The sequence below is a fragment of the Dunckerocampus dactyliophorus genome, chromosome 6 (genome assembly GCF_027744805.1).
Source record: "Dunckerocampus dactyliophorus isolate RoL2022-P2 chromosome 6, RoL_Ddac_1.1, whole genome shotgun sequence".
NCBI lineage: Eukaryota > Metazoa > Chordata > Actinopteri > Syngnathiformes > Syngnathidae > Dunckerocampus > Dunckerocampus dactyliophorus.
In genome coordinates this window covers 4108786-4126713 of record NC_072824.1, presented here as the reverse complement: position 1 = coordinate 4126713, position 17928 = coordinate 4108786, and the positions used below count along the sequence as shown (strand labels likewise).

Below are 17928 nucleotides of genomic sequence, written 5' to 3'. Positions count from 1 at the left end.
CAATTGTCTAACAGCGCCCCTGGCCAATACCACTCATCATAAATAAACTAAAAAATGTACAATTAATCCATGTGATCAGTATCAGTATTGGTATCGGCCGATCTCACTCATGGATGATCGGTTTCGGAATCTGCAGCATAAAACCCTGATTGGAGCATCCCTACTGCCAAACTTTCCAATAATCCCCCTGTCCTTATTTTACTACTCTTACTATTATTATTTGTATTATCATCATCATTATTATTATTATTACATACTATTTGTAATTGTGTCTTTTCTGGAAATGACTTTCTTCATGCCTCTTAAATGGTACTATGAGTAGACGTTACAGCACCACCTGCTGGTTGGCATGCACTTGACAGCGTTCCTACTGTATGTGGACATGCATGAACAGATTCATTCTGTGTGCACCATTTCGTCGATTAAAAGGCTACCCAAAACAAATCGCAGGAGAGTCATTGAACTGACCACATTTGTCTGTAGCTTTCAGATACGCTCCACTACAAGCGAGATTGAAGGGATAACCTTTCCAAGTGCAACAGTCCAGAAAAGACCAGCAGTTAAAGAAAGATTCATCGAGTTACTCACCTTGTCGGCCATAATCATAGACGAGCCGCCATGCACTCCCAGGACAGGAAGTTGAGTTTGAACAGACAGGAAGTCCAAGATCTGAGCAATGGCCTCCTGGTCGGTACCATCAGCGAACACAATGCCGTGGAGGCGAGAGCGCGACAGGAGCTCACACACCTCGAGACACGGCGGACAAAAGAAGTGAGGCACCTGTGCTGTACAACTGAAAATGGTAAAAAATAAAAAACCTGCTCACCTGTGTGATGACAGACTTGGGGTCTGTCTGGTTGATCCTCAGGGGGACCACAGAGACGTCCAGGGCGTCCTCGGGCCGCCGAGGTGGGCGGAGCTCCTGGTCCGGAACTAGGCGTGTCTGGCCCATGACCACACCCACGCTGAGCCCGGGAGGCTTCTGGGACGCCGCCGGCAACGCGATGTGGGAAAGTAGCAGCAACATCCAGCCCACTGCACCCATCATACCCTGGAAAGACAAAGACGGCTATCAGAACCTACGACAAACAGATGACAGCTTCACTGAAGTGTTTCACCGTGGGAGGTCCCTTAATTGCAGACCTGAGGTTGAAAAGATAAACACCAGCAGGCCTCCTCATTGGGAATAAACCCGCTGCCATAAATTTGGCTTTGAAAAGCTAATGAGACGTTGCTTGCGATTGATGCGGTCAAAGACGTCCTGAATCAAGCGTGTTTATTGCTGCTCACGGTCAGTGATTTTCGTTCTGTGTTTTGTTGCGTTTTGTTCCACATGTGCGCTTTTGTGTTAGGTTTGCACCTGTGCCTTGCCCTCACCCGGGAGCGCAAATACAGTGCAACCTCAAAAAGTAATTTTGGTCCATAAACATGAGACTCACTCGAGAACGGTGTGTACACTAAGAAATATCAACATTGCTTAATAGGATAATAGAATGATTAAATGGTCAAACGGGGGAAAACACCCAGAACTTCCAGATCTCCTAACTGTGTGGCCAACATGCTAACCACTAGGCCACCGTGTGGCAGGTAGCCCTCAGTTTATGAAGTTCCCGGGCTATGAACATGCACCCATAAATGAATGAAAAACGTAATTTTGGTCCATAAACATGAGACTCACTCGGGAAATTAACATCGCTTATTAGTAGGGCTGTCAAATGATTACAAATTGTAATCAAATTAATCAGTTTTCAAATTAATTAATCATGATCGATCACCTGCTATTTGCAGACGATGTGGTCCTGATGGCTTCATCGGGCTGTGACCTGCAGCGTTTACTGGGACGGTTTGCATCTGAGTGTGAAGCTTCTGGGATGAGACTCAGCACCTCCAAATCCGAGGCCATGGCTCTCAGTCGGAAAAGGGTGGATTGCTCCCTCCGGGTTGGGAAAGAGGTCCTGCCCCAGGTGGAGGAGTTCAAGTATCTCGGGGTCTTCTTCACGAGTGAGGGAAGGTTGGAGCGTGAGGTCGATAGGCGGATCGGCGCAGCGTCTGCAGTAATGCGGTCGCTGTACCGGACCGTCGTGGTGAAGAGAGAGCTGAGCCGGAAGGCAAAGCTCTCAATTTACCGTTCGATCTATGTTCCCACCCTCACCTATGGTCATGAGCTTTGGGTCGTGACCGAAAGAACGAGATCGCGGATACAAGCGGCTGAAATGAGTTTTCTTCGTAGGGTGGCGGGACCCTAAGAGATAGGGTGAGGAGCTCGGTCATCCGGGAGGAGCTCAGAGTAGAGCCGCTGCTCCTTCACATCGAGAGGAGCCAGCTGAGGTGGCTCGGGCATCTAGTCCGGATGCCACCCGGACGCCTCCCTGGTGAGATGTTTCGGGCATGCCCAGCCAGGAGAAGGCCCCGGGGAAGACCTAGGGCACGCTGGAGGGATTATGTCTCACAGCTGGCCTGGGAACGCCTTGGTGTCCTCCCGGTGGAGCTGGAGGAGGTGGTGGAGACCGGGAAGTCTGGGCTTCCCTACTAAGACTGCTGCCCCCGCGACCCGGACCCGGATAAGCAGAGGAGAATGGAATGGAATGGAATGATCGATCACCATTTGAAACTATGTGTGAAATATGCCCACCTTTACCCTATTTTATGAACAGAAAGATAAATGACAGGACATGAAATGTGTGCTTTAACAGCTACAAATGAGGGGAAAATTGAAATGAAGCTAAAAGACACCACACACGTCTGAAAATGTATTTCCCCAACACTAGTCTCTTTAATATTAGCGGACATTTTCAGTCACACTTTAACCGTGTTGTTATGCTGTTATACTACATTTTCAGTGTAGATGTATGTTCTGCGATTCCTGAGCATACTTAAATGCAGCAAGTTGTACTTCCACAGTAAGAGTTACGTCAGCAAGATGTTCGGAGTGTCCGTGAATGACAAATGAGGAAGTGTCGTTGCCAGGATGAATGGACGAGAGGCGTGTTTGTGAGTTGGAGACCATACTGTATGTTGGTGTTGGAATTGTACTGCTGTTGATGTGTTCATGGTCAGAAAAAAGTTAGAAAAGAGCGTCAGACGTTGTGACTCTAAGGGGACGCGATACTGTGGCTCCGTCTGCTGTCATAACAGAGAGGCGTGGCTTGCCATGATGCACACACATTAATTAGATGAAAAATGTTTACCTAATTAATGCAATAAAATAGTTACCGTCAACACGCTATTTTTGACAGCCCTACGTATTAGTTAACTTTTTACATTTCATGATGTCTCCAAAGCGGCAGTGCGCCAAAGAAAAGGAAAGTCATGCCATCACCATGGAAGTGAAGATGAATATCATAAAAAGGTCAGCCCGACACAACCACTCGGCTGTGGTGACCATCATTAAGGATAAAGGATGCTAACATACGCTACAGGGGTCATGGATTCCATGCGTTGCTACAGGCAGATCTGGGAGGAGAAGTGGATGTTATCTTTTCAGACAAGCATGGGCCATTATTTTAAAAAGGCAGGACAACCACAGGACTTGTTCTCTTCCAACTCATTCGCAACCCGAGGACCACCTGTGTAAAGTGCCTGTGGCAGTGAAAAGGTCAAATGTTGTGGTCCTCATCTTTTCCACCTCGTGCAATTTTGACGTTTAATTTGATTTGAATCTTTAGTTCCTGAATACTGTTCTTTGAAGCACATTATGAAATGCAACTGTGTTTCCAATTTGCTTCGTAATGCACATTTCAAACAGGTTGGCCGCTGCCAAACTAATCACAAACTATCTCCACAAGCCTGAGTCAGAATTCCCACAATGCTATCAACAACAAAGCAACATGCTTCCATTGTCGAGAGATGTCGGCACATATGAATGCAGGAACATGCTTTTTTTGCCAGAGTTTGTGGCCTGCTGGAACAACATGCACAGGGAAGGTTTGCAGATTGGGAGATCTACTTTTTCTGTGTGTGATCGTCATCGCAGTCAACCAATTTCCAGACATGTCAGGAATTCGTCTAATCGACGCACGGCGGGCTGAAAGCTGCCAGTCCTCCTGGTTGCCTCCTGTAAACATGCCTTGACATCAATCCTGATTCCAAAGCAGGCCATAAACGAGCCAAATTTGCACTGTCTCTAACTTGAGTTGACTTCCTGTCGTCCTTTGTTGACTATGAAAGGGCACGACGAGAGGACAAATTATTTACGCATTTTGCCTCCTGCAATTTGCCATGGCAATACCAGCCATCTGTTTTCTATGCCGCTTATCGTACTTAGGGTCGCGGGGTATGCTGGAGCCTATCCCAGCTGACTTTGGGCATGAGGCGGGGTATGCCAATCGCAGGTCCCAAATTGACAAACGATCATTCACACTCACATTCATACCAATAGACAATTTAGAGTCGCCAATTAAGCGTGTCGTTAATTTATTTATTGATGGCATGATGAAGCGTGAAGACTAGTTTGCGCGCTGTTTGCATTCTGTTTACGCATAAATTACGCACTTGGCACGCAACCGAAAATGGTGCGCATTGGCACAAAACGACCACGCTCCCACACAACTTATTTCCATCTTGTCAAGTAGTGTTCACGTCTAGTGCACAACAATAGTATGTGCGATGCGCCTTCGTCTCCACCACATCCCGCATCCATGAAGCAGTCATGGCATTATTTGTTCCCACGTGACGTCACCCCTATAGTTTCATTAATTCTTCTATTTGCAAGGGACCTACAAGATGTTGAACTCCAGAGAAGAAGCTCATGCAATAAAAAAAGGTAAGTATATTTTCTTGCAGCTGCAGGTAGAGAATGTGCAAAGAGCAGGAAGGAGGCAAGAAATTAGAAAAAAAAGAGACACGGACAGTGTGGGAGAGGGAATTGCTGACTAGAAGACAATTAATTTGGGTATTATGAGCACTTCACACCTGTTTACCAGCAGTTTACTCATTGGCACGCAAAATTGTGTACCACTGCGGGGACAAAGTAAAATCAGGCTTTTGGCTTCAAGAGCCACCCTCAGTCTCACTCCCTTCATTTCTAACTCATCTGTGCCTGCGGAGGGCGTTCACGCGAAATTGGCAGACATTAATGCATAGAAATAAATGTCATGTGTTTAGGGTTGTGTACGATAAACCGATGCAACCGGATATCTGGTTTGACAAGCGAGAGACGCAACAGCCTCCTGGTTTCATAAGAATCAGCCATCAATCCTTCGATGAATGGATGTACAGACATGCACCGGGTATCACAAGAATAGCAACCAGTTTACAGTCAGTCTCTTAAACAATGCGAGAGCCTAAGGACTGTCGTGCATGCTAACTAACTTGTAACTTAGCATGACTGAAGACAAGAATGAATGAAAATAGCATTAGCAGCACACTAGTAAGTCACCGGGAAATATTTTCAACACATCAGCAAAACATATTTACATTATAGCCATGTAATTGATCCTATTTAGTATGTATTGTGTAAAATGAAGACTCAATGAGTACAGAGCCACCATCTACCAGTACGAGCCTGGACTTTGCTTTTCAGAGAGGTGCACTGCAATAAATATGCACTCAAGAAGCTCATCAAATCTTACCTTTATGCATGCCCACAGAGTATCAGCATTTGGAAGCAATATGAGGTGAAAGAAAAAGGGTAAAAATACAGTATAGTAGTCTATCTGTGCAGCGTGGGAGAAAGTAAGATGGTGCGTTCAAGGACCGTCCAACATCGTGGGACAAGTCACTGCTCGCAACAAACAACTTAACTCATTCAATACCAAAGACGTATTTATACGTCTTTCAAGTTTTTTGTGTGAGAGGCAAAAACAGGTGATGAGGCAAGGGGACAAAAAAGAATGACTTTTCAAGCAGTTTTAAGCCACAAGGTGGCAGAAGTGCATTTGATAAGAGCTGTTGCTTGTATTAAACACAGCAAGGAGGAAGTGAGAGAGCGTGGAGGAGTGTAGCGTGCAGAAGGTTACGCGTTGTAGGGAAATTTTTGTTCCAAATGTGACAATTGTTCATTATTTACAAATATATTGTTATTTTGATGGAAAACAACCCTTTTTTGTGTTGTTTATGTTGCGGTATAGTTGTTTAGATAGTTGAGTTGTTGAATTTTGACAAATTGGCTGGGATTGAATGAGTTAAACATGCAAAAACTGTGGGATTTGACCTGATACGTTTGTTATTACTGTATATATATTTTTTAAATAAAATAAGGGCCCATATTTTAAAAATAGATATCCCTTTACATAAAATAAGATTAGATTTTGTTATTTGCAAATTATTTTATTTTATTTTTTTTTTTGTTTGTTTGTTTTTATCATTGCACCTGAACGTTCCCCGCAGCCCGGTGGTTGGGGACCCCTGCCTACAGCATGCTTGGGGATGTGATGTGCTACACTGCCACTTTTATACAATGGGCTTCTTTATTTTATCATGTAAGATTCATGTCTACCTCAACAGATGTAACCCTTGAATCGTATCCAATGGTTCTGTTTTTAAAATGTATGGTTTTTAAATCGTGTCTTACTCGTGTATCTAGCTGCGTATGGACTCGTCCACCACAAAGATTTACATCCCTAAATGTGATTGCATTGGAGTTGTAGGGCTATGGTGGTGGTGGTGGTGGTGGTGGTGGTGGGGGGCATACAACAACGCCGAGGGCGGGCACGTGTCTGCATCGATTGGTTGTCGCCATGAGGGAAAACATCCTTTCCCTTGTTTGTTGCAAACGTGATGAGTCGTTTGCGCTCGCTCCACGTCACCTTTTGCAGCAAATAGGAGCGGATGTAAGAGAAGCAGATGAGCGGAGTAAATGCAGTGTGAAAAGGCCTTTGGCCAAATGAGAGCTAATGAAGGCATGATGCGAACGCTACGTTGCATCTCAGCCAATTTCTTACACCATTGCAGCCGGCAGAGGCCAAGACGACCGGAAGGGGAAGTCGTGGCTCCCATGAAACCAACCTATGATCTTTTTTTGTGGTTGCATCTGAACAAAGAACCGCTTCATCTCTCTTAACGCGCGTCTCTGTTTCTGCCAATCTGTCTTTCCGGCTGGTTTAGTGTGTTTCTGATCCATGTCATCTCACACCCGGTCTAATCAGGCCAGTTAGTCAGTACTTCCAGCTTGCTCTCTCTCCGCCCTGGTGCCCACAGACTAGCCTGAAGCTGCTGCAGCACTTAGCATACGCCGCTAAATCACACACCGCTACACTCCTGTCCCAGGGAATTAGCGTCAACTCCGGCCGACGGGTCAAGATTACGCTAACTTTCCCTGGAGTTAGCGTCCCAGTTAACGTTAACTAGGAGCTGCGATGCATCTGAATGGCCGCTAACTTTGGGTCACTGGCTGCTTTCGTTGTTTTTTGGGGATTTAGGTTTCACATTGGCGTTCCAAATTGTATTCGCTTACTCGGGTAATTAGTGGACGCCATGAGGGTTCTGCTGCGTGCACATGATCACAAAAAAGCATTGGAACATATGGCCGTACAATTATTTCAACAGAGGGCTGCATACAGAAAAATGTAAAAATTAAAATGCTCCGTTTTGTTTTTTTGATACATTGTGTTCATTAAAAATACTAAAAGCAATACACATCTTAGTTTTGTGTTGTAGGTCACAATGCATTATTGGTGTAATAAAATGTCAAATACAGTTGTCTCTTGTCTATCGCGGTGAATTGGTTCCAGACCTGACTGTGATAAGGGAATTTCCGCAAAGTAGGGATCACTGCAGGGACACCGCTAGCATAGCAAGTTAACTAGTTAGCCTCTCCACTTGACTTATTTTAAAATTAAAGGAATGTTGCCCATCTTCCACCATCCTCATGTGACATATGAACACGTCTCTCTTTTCTGTGCATTCTAAAGATGTAAAAACAGCTAAAAGAGGCCGCTAAGAATGCACGTAATGGGACACACCAATTCCCTCAAAAAACCCACTACTAAAACACATCCAAAAATCTGCAACAAGGTATAAGGGTTTTCTATCCGTGCCGTGAGCATGCGGTAACAGGCACAATCACGATAACATGGAATACGTACAGTATTTTGTCGTATTTTGGTCATTTTAAAGCATTAGCGGAACTTCTTTCCTGGGTGCATTTATTTCACATAGCAACATAGAAAGGAACGCTACACCTAGCGGTAACTTTTCCAAACTCAAAAACAAAAACTCAGCAGCAGTGGCGGCAGCTCCAGTATGTAGCGTTACCTTTCAGTAGTGGCCTGAGGCATTGTGAGCGAGTGTGTGGTGAAGCTCGTCGCTAGCCAGCTAGCAGCTAGCCGCTGTGGTGTGGCGATGTGTCACTACACCAGTAACGTACTTCTTGGGCGTAACAATGTTAATAACAATAATATCAATGTTGCTGTAGGTTAATATGCAGGTCACATTATGTAAATGGAGCATTGTTGGTGCAAGTTTTTTAACAAGGCTTTTTAACAAAGCTGTTTTTATAGCTTTAGAATTCACAGAAAAGAAAAAGATGTGTGTTGATGTCTCATATAAAAACTGTGGATGATGGGCAAAATTCCAAAAAAGTGCAGTTTTCCTTTAAGAAAGTGTTTTAAATGGAGTGGAGAAGAAGGGCAAAGAAGCTAAAAACCTGTCACTTCTGCACGGAATGAGAGGAGAACCACTCAATCTCAGCCATGGCTCTGCTGGCTCAGCAGCCAGTCTCCATGCAGGGTGAAAGGTCATGTGTTCTAACGTCATGTCTCATAACATTACTGATGCCTAGTGACCACAATACTACATATAACTTGTCTTTCAATATTTTTGGACTAATAATATGCCATAGTCAACCACCAAACAGCCATCATTTATGAATTATTTCTTTGAAAAATATAGTGAGGGAGTGATATTCAAACCGCAGTATAGGGAGGGATGACTGTGTACTGAAAATGGCGCTCAGTCTGCACTTTGGACCCCCCAGCTTACAGGAAGTGAACATGGAAGAAAACGTTGCCTCCTTCAGCACCTCGAACAGATTCCACTGTCTTGGGAAGACTTCCTCTGCAAGGTTCTGCAGATGGGTGATGTGGGAGTCTCCAAAGAAGCAATTATGGACTTTGCTGTGCACACTGGGAGCAGAAAAAAGCCCACAAAGTCAGGAGCGTGCAATTGTCCACACTGTCCTGCTAAGATGGAAAAGAAAAGAAAAACTAAAGGTTGAAGTCCAACCTCTGATTGGTGAATTGATTGACTAAAGGAAGTGTCCTGGTACTTTTGTCCACATGGGCTGTTCAAGTACAGTGGAACCTTGGTTTTCACAGCATTTGGTTTATGATGAAAATTATTGCTACAAGTATGTCTCAGTTTCCGTACACGTCTTGGTTATCGTACGTATCGCGTTGGTGACTGGTTGTTTGAGACACTATAGACATTTTCCAGTCAGGGAATCCTTTTCCTCTTTATTATGTGTGTGTGTGTGTGTGTGTGTGTGTGTGTGTGTGTTTGTTCATAGAACACACACAGAATGATGAACAACTCAGTTTCTGTCTCCTATATTCCTCCTTTCAAGCACAGTGTTGAAGTGCACTGCATATTTCTTAGTGTTAGAGGAACCTCTGCTTTTTTTTTTATTTAGGAAGGCCGCAAAAAAAAAGTGGCTTCAATAGAACTTTGATAAAGAAGGTCAAAAACACAATTGAATTCAAGATAGAAGTGGTAGAAAAGTAGGAAGGTAGCATCTGTTTCAACAGGATTGTAATTTAAGATTCCTAGTTGACACAGGTTGCAGGGTGAAGCGTTTAAGGCACATCACCTTATGAGGCACACAACAGGAAGTGATGATTGCAGCTGCTGTTCAAGTGAGCAAGTATCAGCTCTATCTGTCCACTCTTTAAAGTGAACTTTGTAACAAACTAGAATTGGGATTAGATTAGGATTCATGAGAAAAACCAGCTTCCACTGTATTCAGTAGAGCGCCATGGCCATGCTTTCAGTCCATCTCAAGTTTGTTTCATGTGCAGGCTGCAGTGGGTTTGCTAAAGTGAAGAGATTTGCCTCCAAGCAGCAAATTAGTAGACGTAGAGAAAATGCTTTTTTTTTTTTTGCGCGGCTATAGTCCAAGCTAAATTTGTGAGTGAGCAACATCGCCGTGAAAGCCGGGGGACGGGAGACGGCATTCACTGCAGCTTCAGTGGAAAATGAATCAACCGTCATCACTGCACTCTGTAACACAACCCAAGGCTTTGTTTTCCCCAACGCGAGTGCATTTTTTGGTTCAGCAGTGTTAGCCCTAACTCTGACGGCTGGGTAGCGCTGATGTGAGCGCTAAAACGTATCAGTCCAAAATGTCATTATTTTCTTCATAGCCAGTGAAGCGGCTTCATTTCTCCATAAATTTCAACTCAGGCTGCCAGTGACGACGCCTGCGTTTGCCTCAAAAGACCCTTCCAGTGAAAGTCTTGCCCTTTAAAAACTTTCTTTGTGCATCATAATCAAGAACCCGGCCTCACACTGAAGCTCATCCTTTCCTTGTGCCCCAAACAAAAACACGTAGATGGTAGGTAACATGAAAAAATACCCGAGAATATCCTCACCACATCCTTGGAACATTTACCGTTCCAAGGAGGTTTTTTCGTTAGATAGTGATGTGTAGTGATGTGCAATACCACTGATTTCGTTTCCGATGTCAAACTCAGGCTGGTATGGGCAATAGCGATCGGATACCAACACTTGCAAAATCACCTGATGTGTCTGGTAAATTTAAAAAAAGTAGTTTATGTATGTCATATAGCATAAAAAATATAGAACATTTCATTAATGCTTTTATTCACTAAATTCCATCCATTCTTTTTCTATGCCGCTTATCCTCATTAGGGTCACGGGGGTATGCTGGAGCCTATCCCAGCTAACTTCGGGCGAGATGCGGGGTACACCCTGGACTGGTGGCCAGCCAATGGCAGGGCACATATAGACAAACAACCATTCACACTCACATTCATACCTATGGACAATTTAGAGTCTCCAGTTAACCTAACATGCATGTTTTTGGAAGGTGGGGGGAAACCCATGTACGTACGGGGAAAAATATAAATAAATATAAATAATTGAATCATTTATTTATTTATTTATTTTAAACCTTGAAGTAGCAGGGTGATTCAAAATATACAACAACAGAAAAAACAGAGGACAAAATCATATCAAATATGTGAAAATGGTATTTTAAACAATAAAAAAAGAAAACAAGTAAAATAATAAAACCATTCAAATAAAAGATCAATTATTAAGACGTACTACAACAATGAAAACTTTATTTACAATTCACACATAGCTACTTACGATCAGTCATCCTTTCAACAAACAAACGTCTCAGACAAACGACTGAATCAAAAGTACCGAAGAGAACATCACTAGTGATCAGCATCAACCATATATGGTTGTCCCTCACTATACCGCGGTTTGTCAAAAAATAATGAATTAATAAATCATGCTTGTTTGGTGGTTGACTATGGCCTATTATTAGTCCAAAAATATTGAAAGACAAGTTATATGTAGTATTGTGGTCACTAGGCATCAGTAATGTTATGAGACATGACGTTAGATCACATGACCTTTCACCCTGCATGGAGACTGGCTGCTGAGCCAGCAGAGCTGAGCCGACATGCCGTGGCTGAGACGGACATGCCGTGGCTGAGATCAAGTGGGAAAAAAAAAAAAGAAAAAGTCATTCCGTGTGGAAGTGGTAAATTTTTGGCTTTTTTGTCCTTCTTCCCCACTCTGTTTGAAACACTTTCTTAAGTTTAGATTAAGTAAATTGAAGATGCTAACTAGTAAGCTCGGTAGCTTGCTATGCTAGCAGCGGCCGTCTTTTGTCCCTGCAGTGGTCCCGTAGCCTGCGCAATGTGATGCAAACAGCATTTTTTTCCTTTTGTCATGAACGAAAGGAGCCACAACAATGGATTCTCTTGGAGATGAGTAAAGAATCTATCAGTGAGGCTCCAGAGCTGCGGGTTGCCTACCCCATCTAATATAAATGTTACAACGATGTGTCCACAATGCGGGCCCACAGTTTGCCTTGTTTATTGGCCCTCAGCATATTCTAAAAATGAAATGAAGAGCAAACTTGGAAATAATTTCACACCGCAGGCATACTGCTGTGTGGAGCAATAAGCTGATATCATTATCGGCAGAAACACACGGTACCAATATGATCCGATATCTCATTTTTATGCCAATATGTATGTATTGTATTGTATATGTATGTATGTATTCTATGTATTAAAAAAGCACATATGGCTTACAGAAAGTGAATAATATGTACTGCACAAGATGTGGAATGGATGGGGGGTAGGATTAAGTAAATGTTGCTTCTTCCTACTCCTTTTGGACATGTGGAACTGTGAATTGAATTATGTGATGTATTCCATTGGAACTTTCATGCGTTTTCGCATATGTATCGGCTATTATGGAACAACCCTAGTTCAACCAGCTGCTTCAGACAGAATAAAACGTCTTGGTTACATAAAAGGACAGTATGGCAGCAGAATGATTTTCAAACAGTTAATATTCAATCTTCCATCATCAAATGTTTTTATTTGATTTGGTTTGTTAATCCCCACAACACCCAGTTCTCAAACTCTGTCGGCGCCATATTTATGTACATATTTGTGCTGAAAATATGCATGAAATTAGCGTCTGATTTATCAAGAAGGGAGCTAATTACAGCAGCTAAGGCGGTAAACAGGAAGTGAATTGGGAAACGGGGACATTAGAAGTGGGGGAGGGCTGGACGGGCGGGAAAAGACGGGCATCAAGTCCAGAGAAAGAGATCACAATGTGGTCATTACCACGGCCTTGTGAAGCCAATGCAGTGGGATTCATTAAGGATATAAAAAGAAAAGTGGAAGCCAGCTCTTCTTTCTCACACGCTGTATCAAGAATGCAATCACCGCCGGGCGTTTCGCTCAGAGCAAGTCAAGTTGAAAAAGCCGTAAAGCTGCAAACTCCCTCGGCTTGTGCAACACTTCACAGCAACTGCACTCCTCACACTTTTTGTCAAGAATGAGCAGAAGTGGTCTGCAGCAGATGAGCTGCGGTTCAGCATGGTAGAAAGTCGCTTCTGCGCGCGGCCCCATCATCGTCTGTGCAACGCTCTCTGATGCTAAATGCATTTGCATGTACAAGACAAGCACACACTTGACTGATCGCATGCGAGCTGCGTCTCAGATGACAGGCAAACTTCCGGGCCGGTGCCCCCGTTTGATAAATAACATGCACATCGAGTCAGCGCAGCCGTGGCGACTGCTGCCCATTGTGTGTTTGCACAACAACAACAACACAACATTAGAAAAGTTGGAGTTGTTGTCCTAAATAGCCAGCAGGCAGTGGCTAATGCACGGCCAAGGCAAAAGAGGCATCAGCAAAGGATTGTAACGTCACAAAATACCAGTAAATATTTACGTTCTTATTTAAATACACTCAAAATGTTAAGACCAGTTGAAAAATTTTGAAAGAATTTATATTTTGCACTGTTGGATCTTAAGGAGGTTTTAAGCCTAGCTTGAGAATGCAAAAAGAAGAAATGGGAGTGAGACCAAACATATTTTTAGTAAGGAATTTATTGCAAACAAGCAATAAAGTGAAATAGGCTGTTCATCAACGGATCAAAAGATTAAGATCATAGCTAAAAAAAAAAAAAAAACGCCTAAAATAGAAATAAAATGTTGAAAAAAGGAGTGAGTAATGAGTAGCTGAGCCGTTCTTGTTAATCAGCTGAAAAATGGGTTTGGGCATGCTTGATGCCAGTGTTTCCAGGAGGCTAGTAGGAATGTTGATCCAGGTGGTGAAGATGGCTCCATGGAGGGCGTCCACTGTCTGGAACTGATGTCCATTTTTATAAACTTGCCTTGCCATCCATCCCCAAATGTTCTCCATTGGATTTAGATCAGGGGAACACACAGGATGGTCCAAAAGAGTGAGCTTATTCCTCTGGAAGAAGTCCTCTGGCTCCCTCTCCACTGTGCCGTGTAGAAAACATCTCAGGTGGGATCTCCTTATGTTAGTAATGTTGGAAGCCATCACGACCGTCAAGCTTACATTTTGTCTCATCAGAGAATAAAACTTTCTTTCAATGTCCCATGTTTGGTACTCTCCTGCAAATTCCAAACGTTGAAGGAGACGAGGCCTTTGAAGAACTTTTTTCTTTTCTTCTCTTTTGGTTATTGGACTGCACTCGGCACCAGTCACAACCTTCATTTGGGCTGAGGATGGCCCCGTGTCTTGACGGACAGCCAATGGGATCCTCCGGCTCATTGGCGGTGACACTTTGTTGGGTCTACCACTTGACTGTTTTGTTCTATAAGCCTGAGGATGTTTGAAGAAGTTTGAGATGACTGTCTTACTGCGTCCAACCTCAGTAGCAATGACACGCTGTGAGAGGCCTTGCTTATGCATGTCAACAATCCCACCATGTTCAAAAAGAGAAAGCTTTTTCGCCATCAAGAGATCATGACAGTGTGAATACCTGACATTGATGATAGTTAAACATTTGGTAATTGCATACAGAAGTGGGACAATCAGGGTCGTGATGCAACTGAGGAAAAATGGAGCGCAAAACTTGGCAACAACCAGCAGAGGCGCTGTTGGGTTGCACCCCAAAGACACACATCATCATCTTGGGAAACTGATTTGGAAATAGGAGTTCAGAAGAGAGATTCTCCCATCCTATTAAGAAGTCTGTTTAAAAAATGCTTTAATGAGTGGGCCAAAATTCCTCCACAGTGCTGTAAGAGACTCATTGCAAGTTATCACAAACGCTTGATTGCAGTTGTTGCTGCTAAGGGTGGCCCAACCACTTATTAGGTTTAGGGGGCAATGACTATTTCACACAGGACCATGTAGCTTTGGAATTTTTTTCTCCCTTAATAATAAAAAGTTTTATTTAAAAACTGCATTTTGTGTTGTCATTGGCTAATATGGAAATTTGTTTGATGATCTGAAACATTTACACGCAACCCGCAAGCCCTCGTAAGGAGCCCAGCCTCCAAAACCCATGCAGAGGTGTACTAGTACACCCCCTAGTACCCCGTGCTAGCAAAAGGTCGAGCGAGAGAGGGAGGGAGTGACAGAGCGCTGCAGCGATGTGCACAACAGTAATTATTGCACGTTAATAGGCTCAAAGTCCGCCTTTTCTACCTCAAATTTCGGGCACAAATATAACTCCATAGACGTGCACCTCCAAAATAATTTTTGAGCCATGACGACGCCGCTTGTTAAGGGCTGCCTGTTGTAGTGCATCGCTTGTCCACTACACTGCCAGCAACCCAAATACTTGTGGTTTGCTCATGAGGCCAACACCACAAGCCCAACCCGGACCAAGAGCCAAACAAGTAGGTATGTAGGGGTGCCCAAAGTACTGGTTTGGGGCCATTTGTGGCTCATTTGTCATTGCATCACTGCAGAAACTAAATCAAATTTAAAAAACAGCAAAATTGATGAAAATACAGTAAAAGTAAAGTACAGTAAAAGGCACAATGAGAAAAAGCTGAGAAAACAGCCAATAATAACACAAAGCATATATCAGCAGATATATATACAGACCCTTTCCAAAAAATTAGAATGTCATGGAAAAGTTGTTTAATTTCCATAATTCCATTCAAAAAGTTAAACTTTCATAGATTATAGATTCAGGGCCCACAATTTAAACGATTTCAAGTGTTTATTTGTTTATTTTTACGTAATTTGGGCTTCTAGCTCATAAAACCCACAAAAACAGGAATTCAAAAAATTTGAATACTGTGAAGAAATCACCATTTACTTCTCAGTTTTTGCAGGAAAAAAAAGAAAGAAATTAGGATCACATCAAATCAATAAAAATATGGTACTTTCAAAACAATATGTCAATCTTCAATACTTGGTTGGGAATCCCTTTGCCTTAATCACTGCCTCGATGCGACGTGGCATTGAAGCAATCAGCCTGTGGCATTGCCTGGGAGTTATGGAAGCCCAGATTTCCTTGATGCTTGCTGTCAGCTCTTCTTTGTTGTTGGGTCTGGTGCCCCTCATTTTCCTCTTGAGAATACCCCATAGATTCTCAATGGGGTTTAGGTTCGGTGAGTTGGCTGGCCAGTCAAGCACTGTGATGGCATGGGCATCAAACCAGGTTTTGGTGCTTCTGGCGGTATGGGCAGGGGCCAGGTCCTGCTGGAAAATGAAATCTGCATCTCCATACAGATCCTCAGCAGAAGGAATCATGAAGTCCTCTAAAACATTCTGGTAGACTGTTGCGGTGACCTTGGATTTAAGAAAGCAGAGTTTACCAACACCTGCACCGGACATTGCACCCCAAATCATGACGGACTGTGGATATTTCACACTGGACCTCAGGCAGCTTGGGTTCTGTTCCTCACCTGTCTTCCTCCAAACCCTTGGACCGTGATTCCCAAATGAAAGGCACACTTTACTTTCATCGGAAAAGACGACCTTGGACCACTGGCCAACAGTCCAGTCCTTCTTCTCCTTGGCCCAGTGGAGACGCTTCCTACGTTGGCTCAGGTTCAGGAGTGGCTTGACCCGAGGAACCCGACAGTTGTAGCCCATCTCCCGGATGCGTCTGAATGTGGTGGTTTTTGAAGCTGTGACTCCCGCCTCATTCCACTCTTTCTGGATCTCTGCCAGATTCTTCAATCTTCCCTGTTTGATAATCCGCCGAAGCCCACGGTCATCTCTTTTGCTGGTGCATATTCTCCTGCCACATTTTGCCCTTCCTCTAGACTTTCCATTGATATGCTTGGACACAGCACTCTGTGAACAACCAGCCTCCTTAGCTATGAACTTTTGTGGCTTACCCATCCTATGGAGGGTATCAATGATGGTCTTCTGGCCAGTTGTCATGTCTGCAGTCTTCCCCATATTGAACCGAAATGAGACAATTGAACCAAACTGAAGCAATTTAATGACACCTGGAGAAGCCTGTGCAGGTGATTTGAGTTTAGTAGATGATTAGTGTGTGACACTCAGTTTAAAACATTCATGCCCTGCAAAATTTGGGCTGATTTCTTCACAGTATTCAAATTTTTTGAATTCCTGTTTTCGTGGGTTTAATGAGCTGGAAGCCCAAATTATGTAAAAATAAACAAATAAATACTTGAAATCGTTTAAATTGTGGGCCCTGAATCTATAATCTATGAAAGTTTAACTTTTTGAATGGAATTATGGAAATTAAACAACTTTTCCATGACATTGAAATTTTTTGGAAAGGGTCTGTATATACATATACACACACACACACACACACAAGTCCCCAACTTACGAACATCCAACTAACGAACATTCGGAGATACAAACGCAAGCTGACTGGTCTATATTTTCATGTATTTTGCCTTGTAGTAACCCATTATTTATACTGCTACATGCTTGACCAGTAGAGGGCACTGTGACACTGCTAATGGGACCAAAAGGAGAGGAAGAAGGTGGGGAGAAAGTGTAAAGAAGAAATGCAAAGCTAAATTTTAGCTGTACCATACAACCCGGACAGAGCGTGTGATTAAAGTTTATGAAGAGTTAATAGGCCTGCTTAATTCTACACCACCCATAGAACACTACCTCTTTTAGAAGAGTCTAACGACGACGACCATTTGTCCTTTTTTCAATAACTCCTCCTCCTCCTCCACCACTAACGACGTATGCTCGACTAAATAACATTTATCATTACGTATTATATCATTTTTATTATTATTGTTTTTTTTCATTAATTATCCTTGTTTAATATTACTACTGCATCCAAACTCATATTTACATACATACACATACAGTATACTGTATATGTATACACGTACATGTAGTACCTATATCATTGGTAATATTACCTTTTGTTGGACTTACGAACAAATCAACTTGCGAACGGTCGTCTGGAACCAATTGTGTTCGTAAGTTGGGGACCTAGTGTATACTATATATATATATATATATATATATATATATATATACACACACACACAC

The 17928-nt window shown here is 43.0% G+C and overlaps 1 protein-coding gene across 5 annotated transcripts in view; it reads right to left on the bottom strand.

Annotated features, from left to right (window-relative positions):
* grin2ab (glutamate receptor, ionotropic, N-methyl D-aspartate 2A, b) overlaps positions 1–17928 on the bottom strand; it is a 225499-nt gene that overhangs the window by 139493 nt on the left and 68078 nt on the right. For all 5 annotated transcript variants that reach the window (XR_008570668.1, XR_008570670.1, XR_008570667.1 and 2 more), the window contains 2 exons: positions 827–1051; positions 589–747 (listed from right to left, as the gene is read on the bottom strand). Coding sequence is in view for 1 of the 5 variants with exons in the window: in XM_054778990.1 (XP_054634965.1) it covers positions 589–747; positions 827–1051 (384 nt within the window). In the remaining 4 variants the exon portion in view is untranslated. The remainder of the gene's footprint in view (positions 1–588; positions 748–826; positions 1052–17928) is intronic.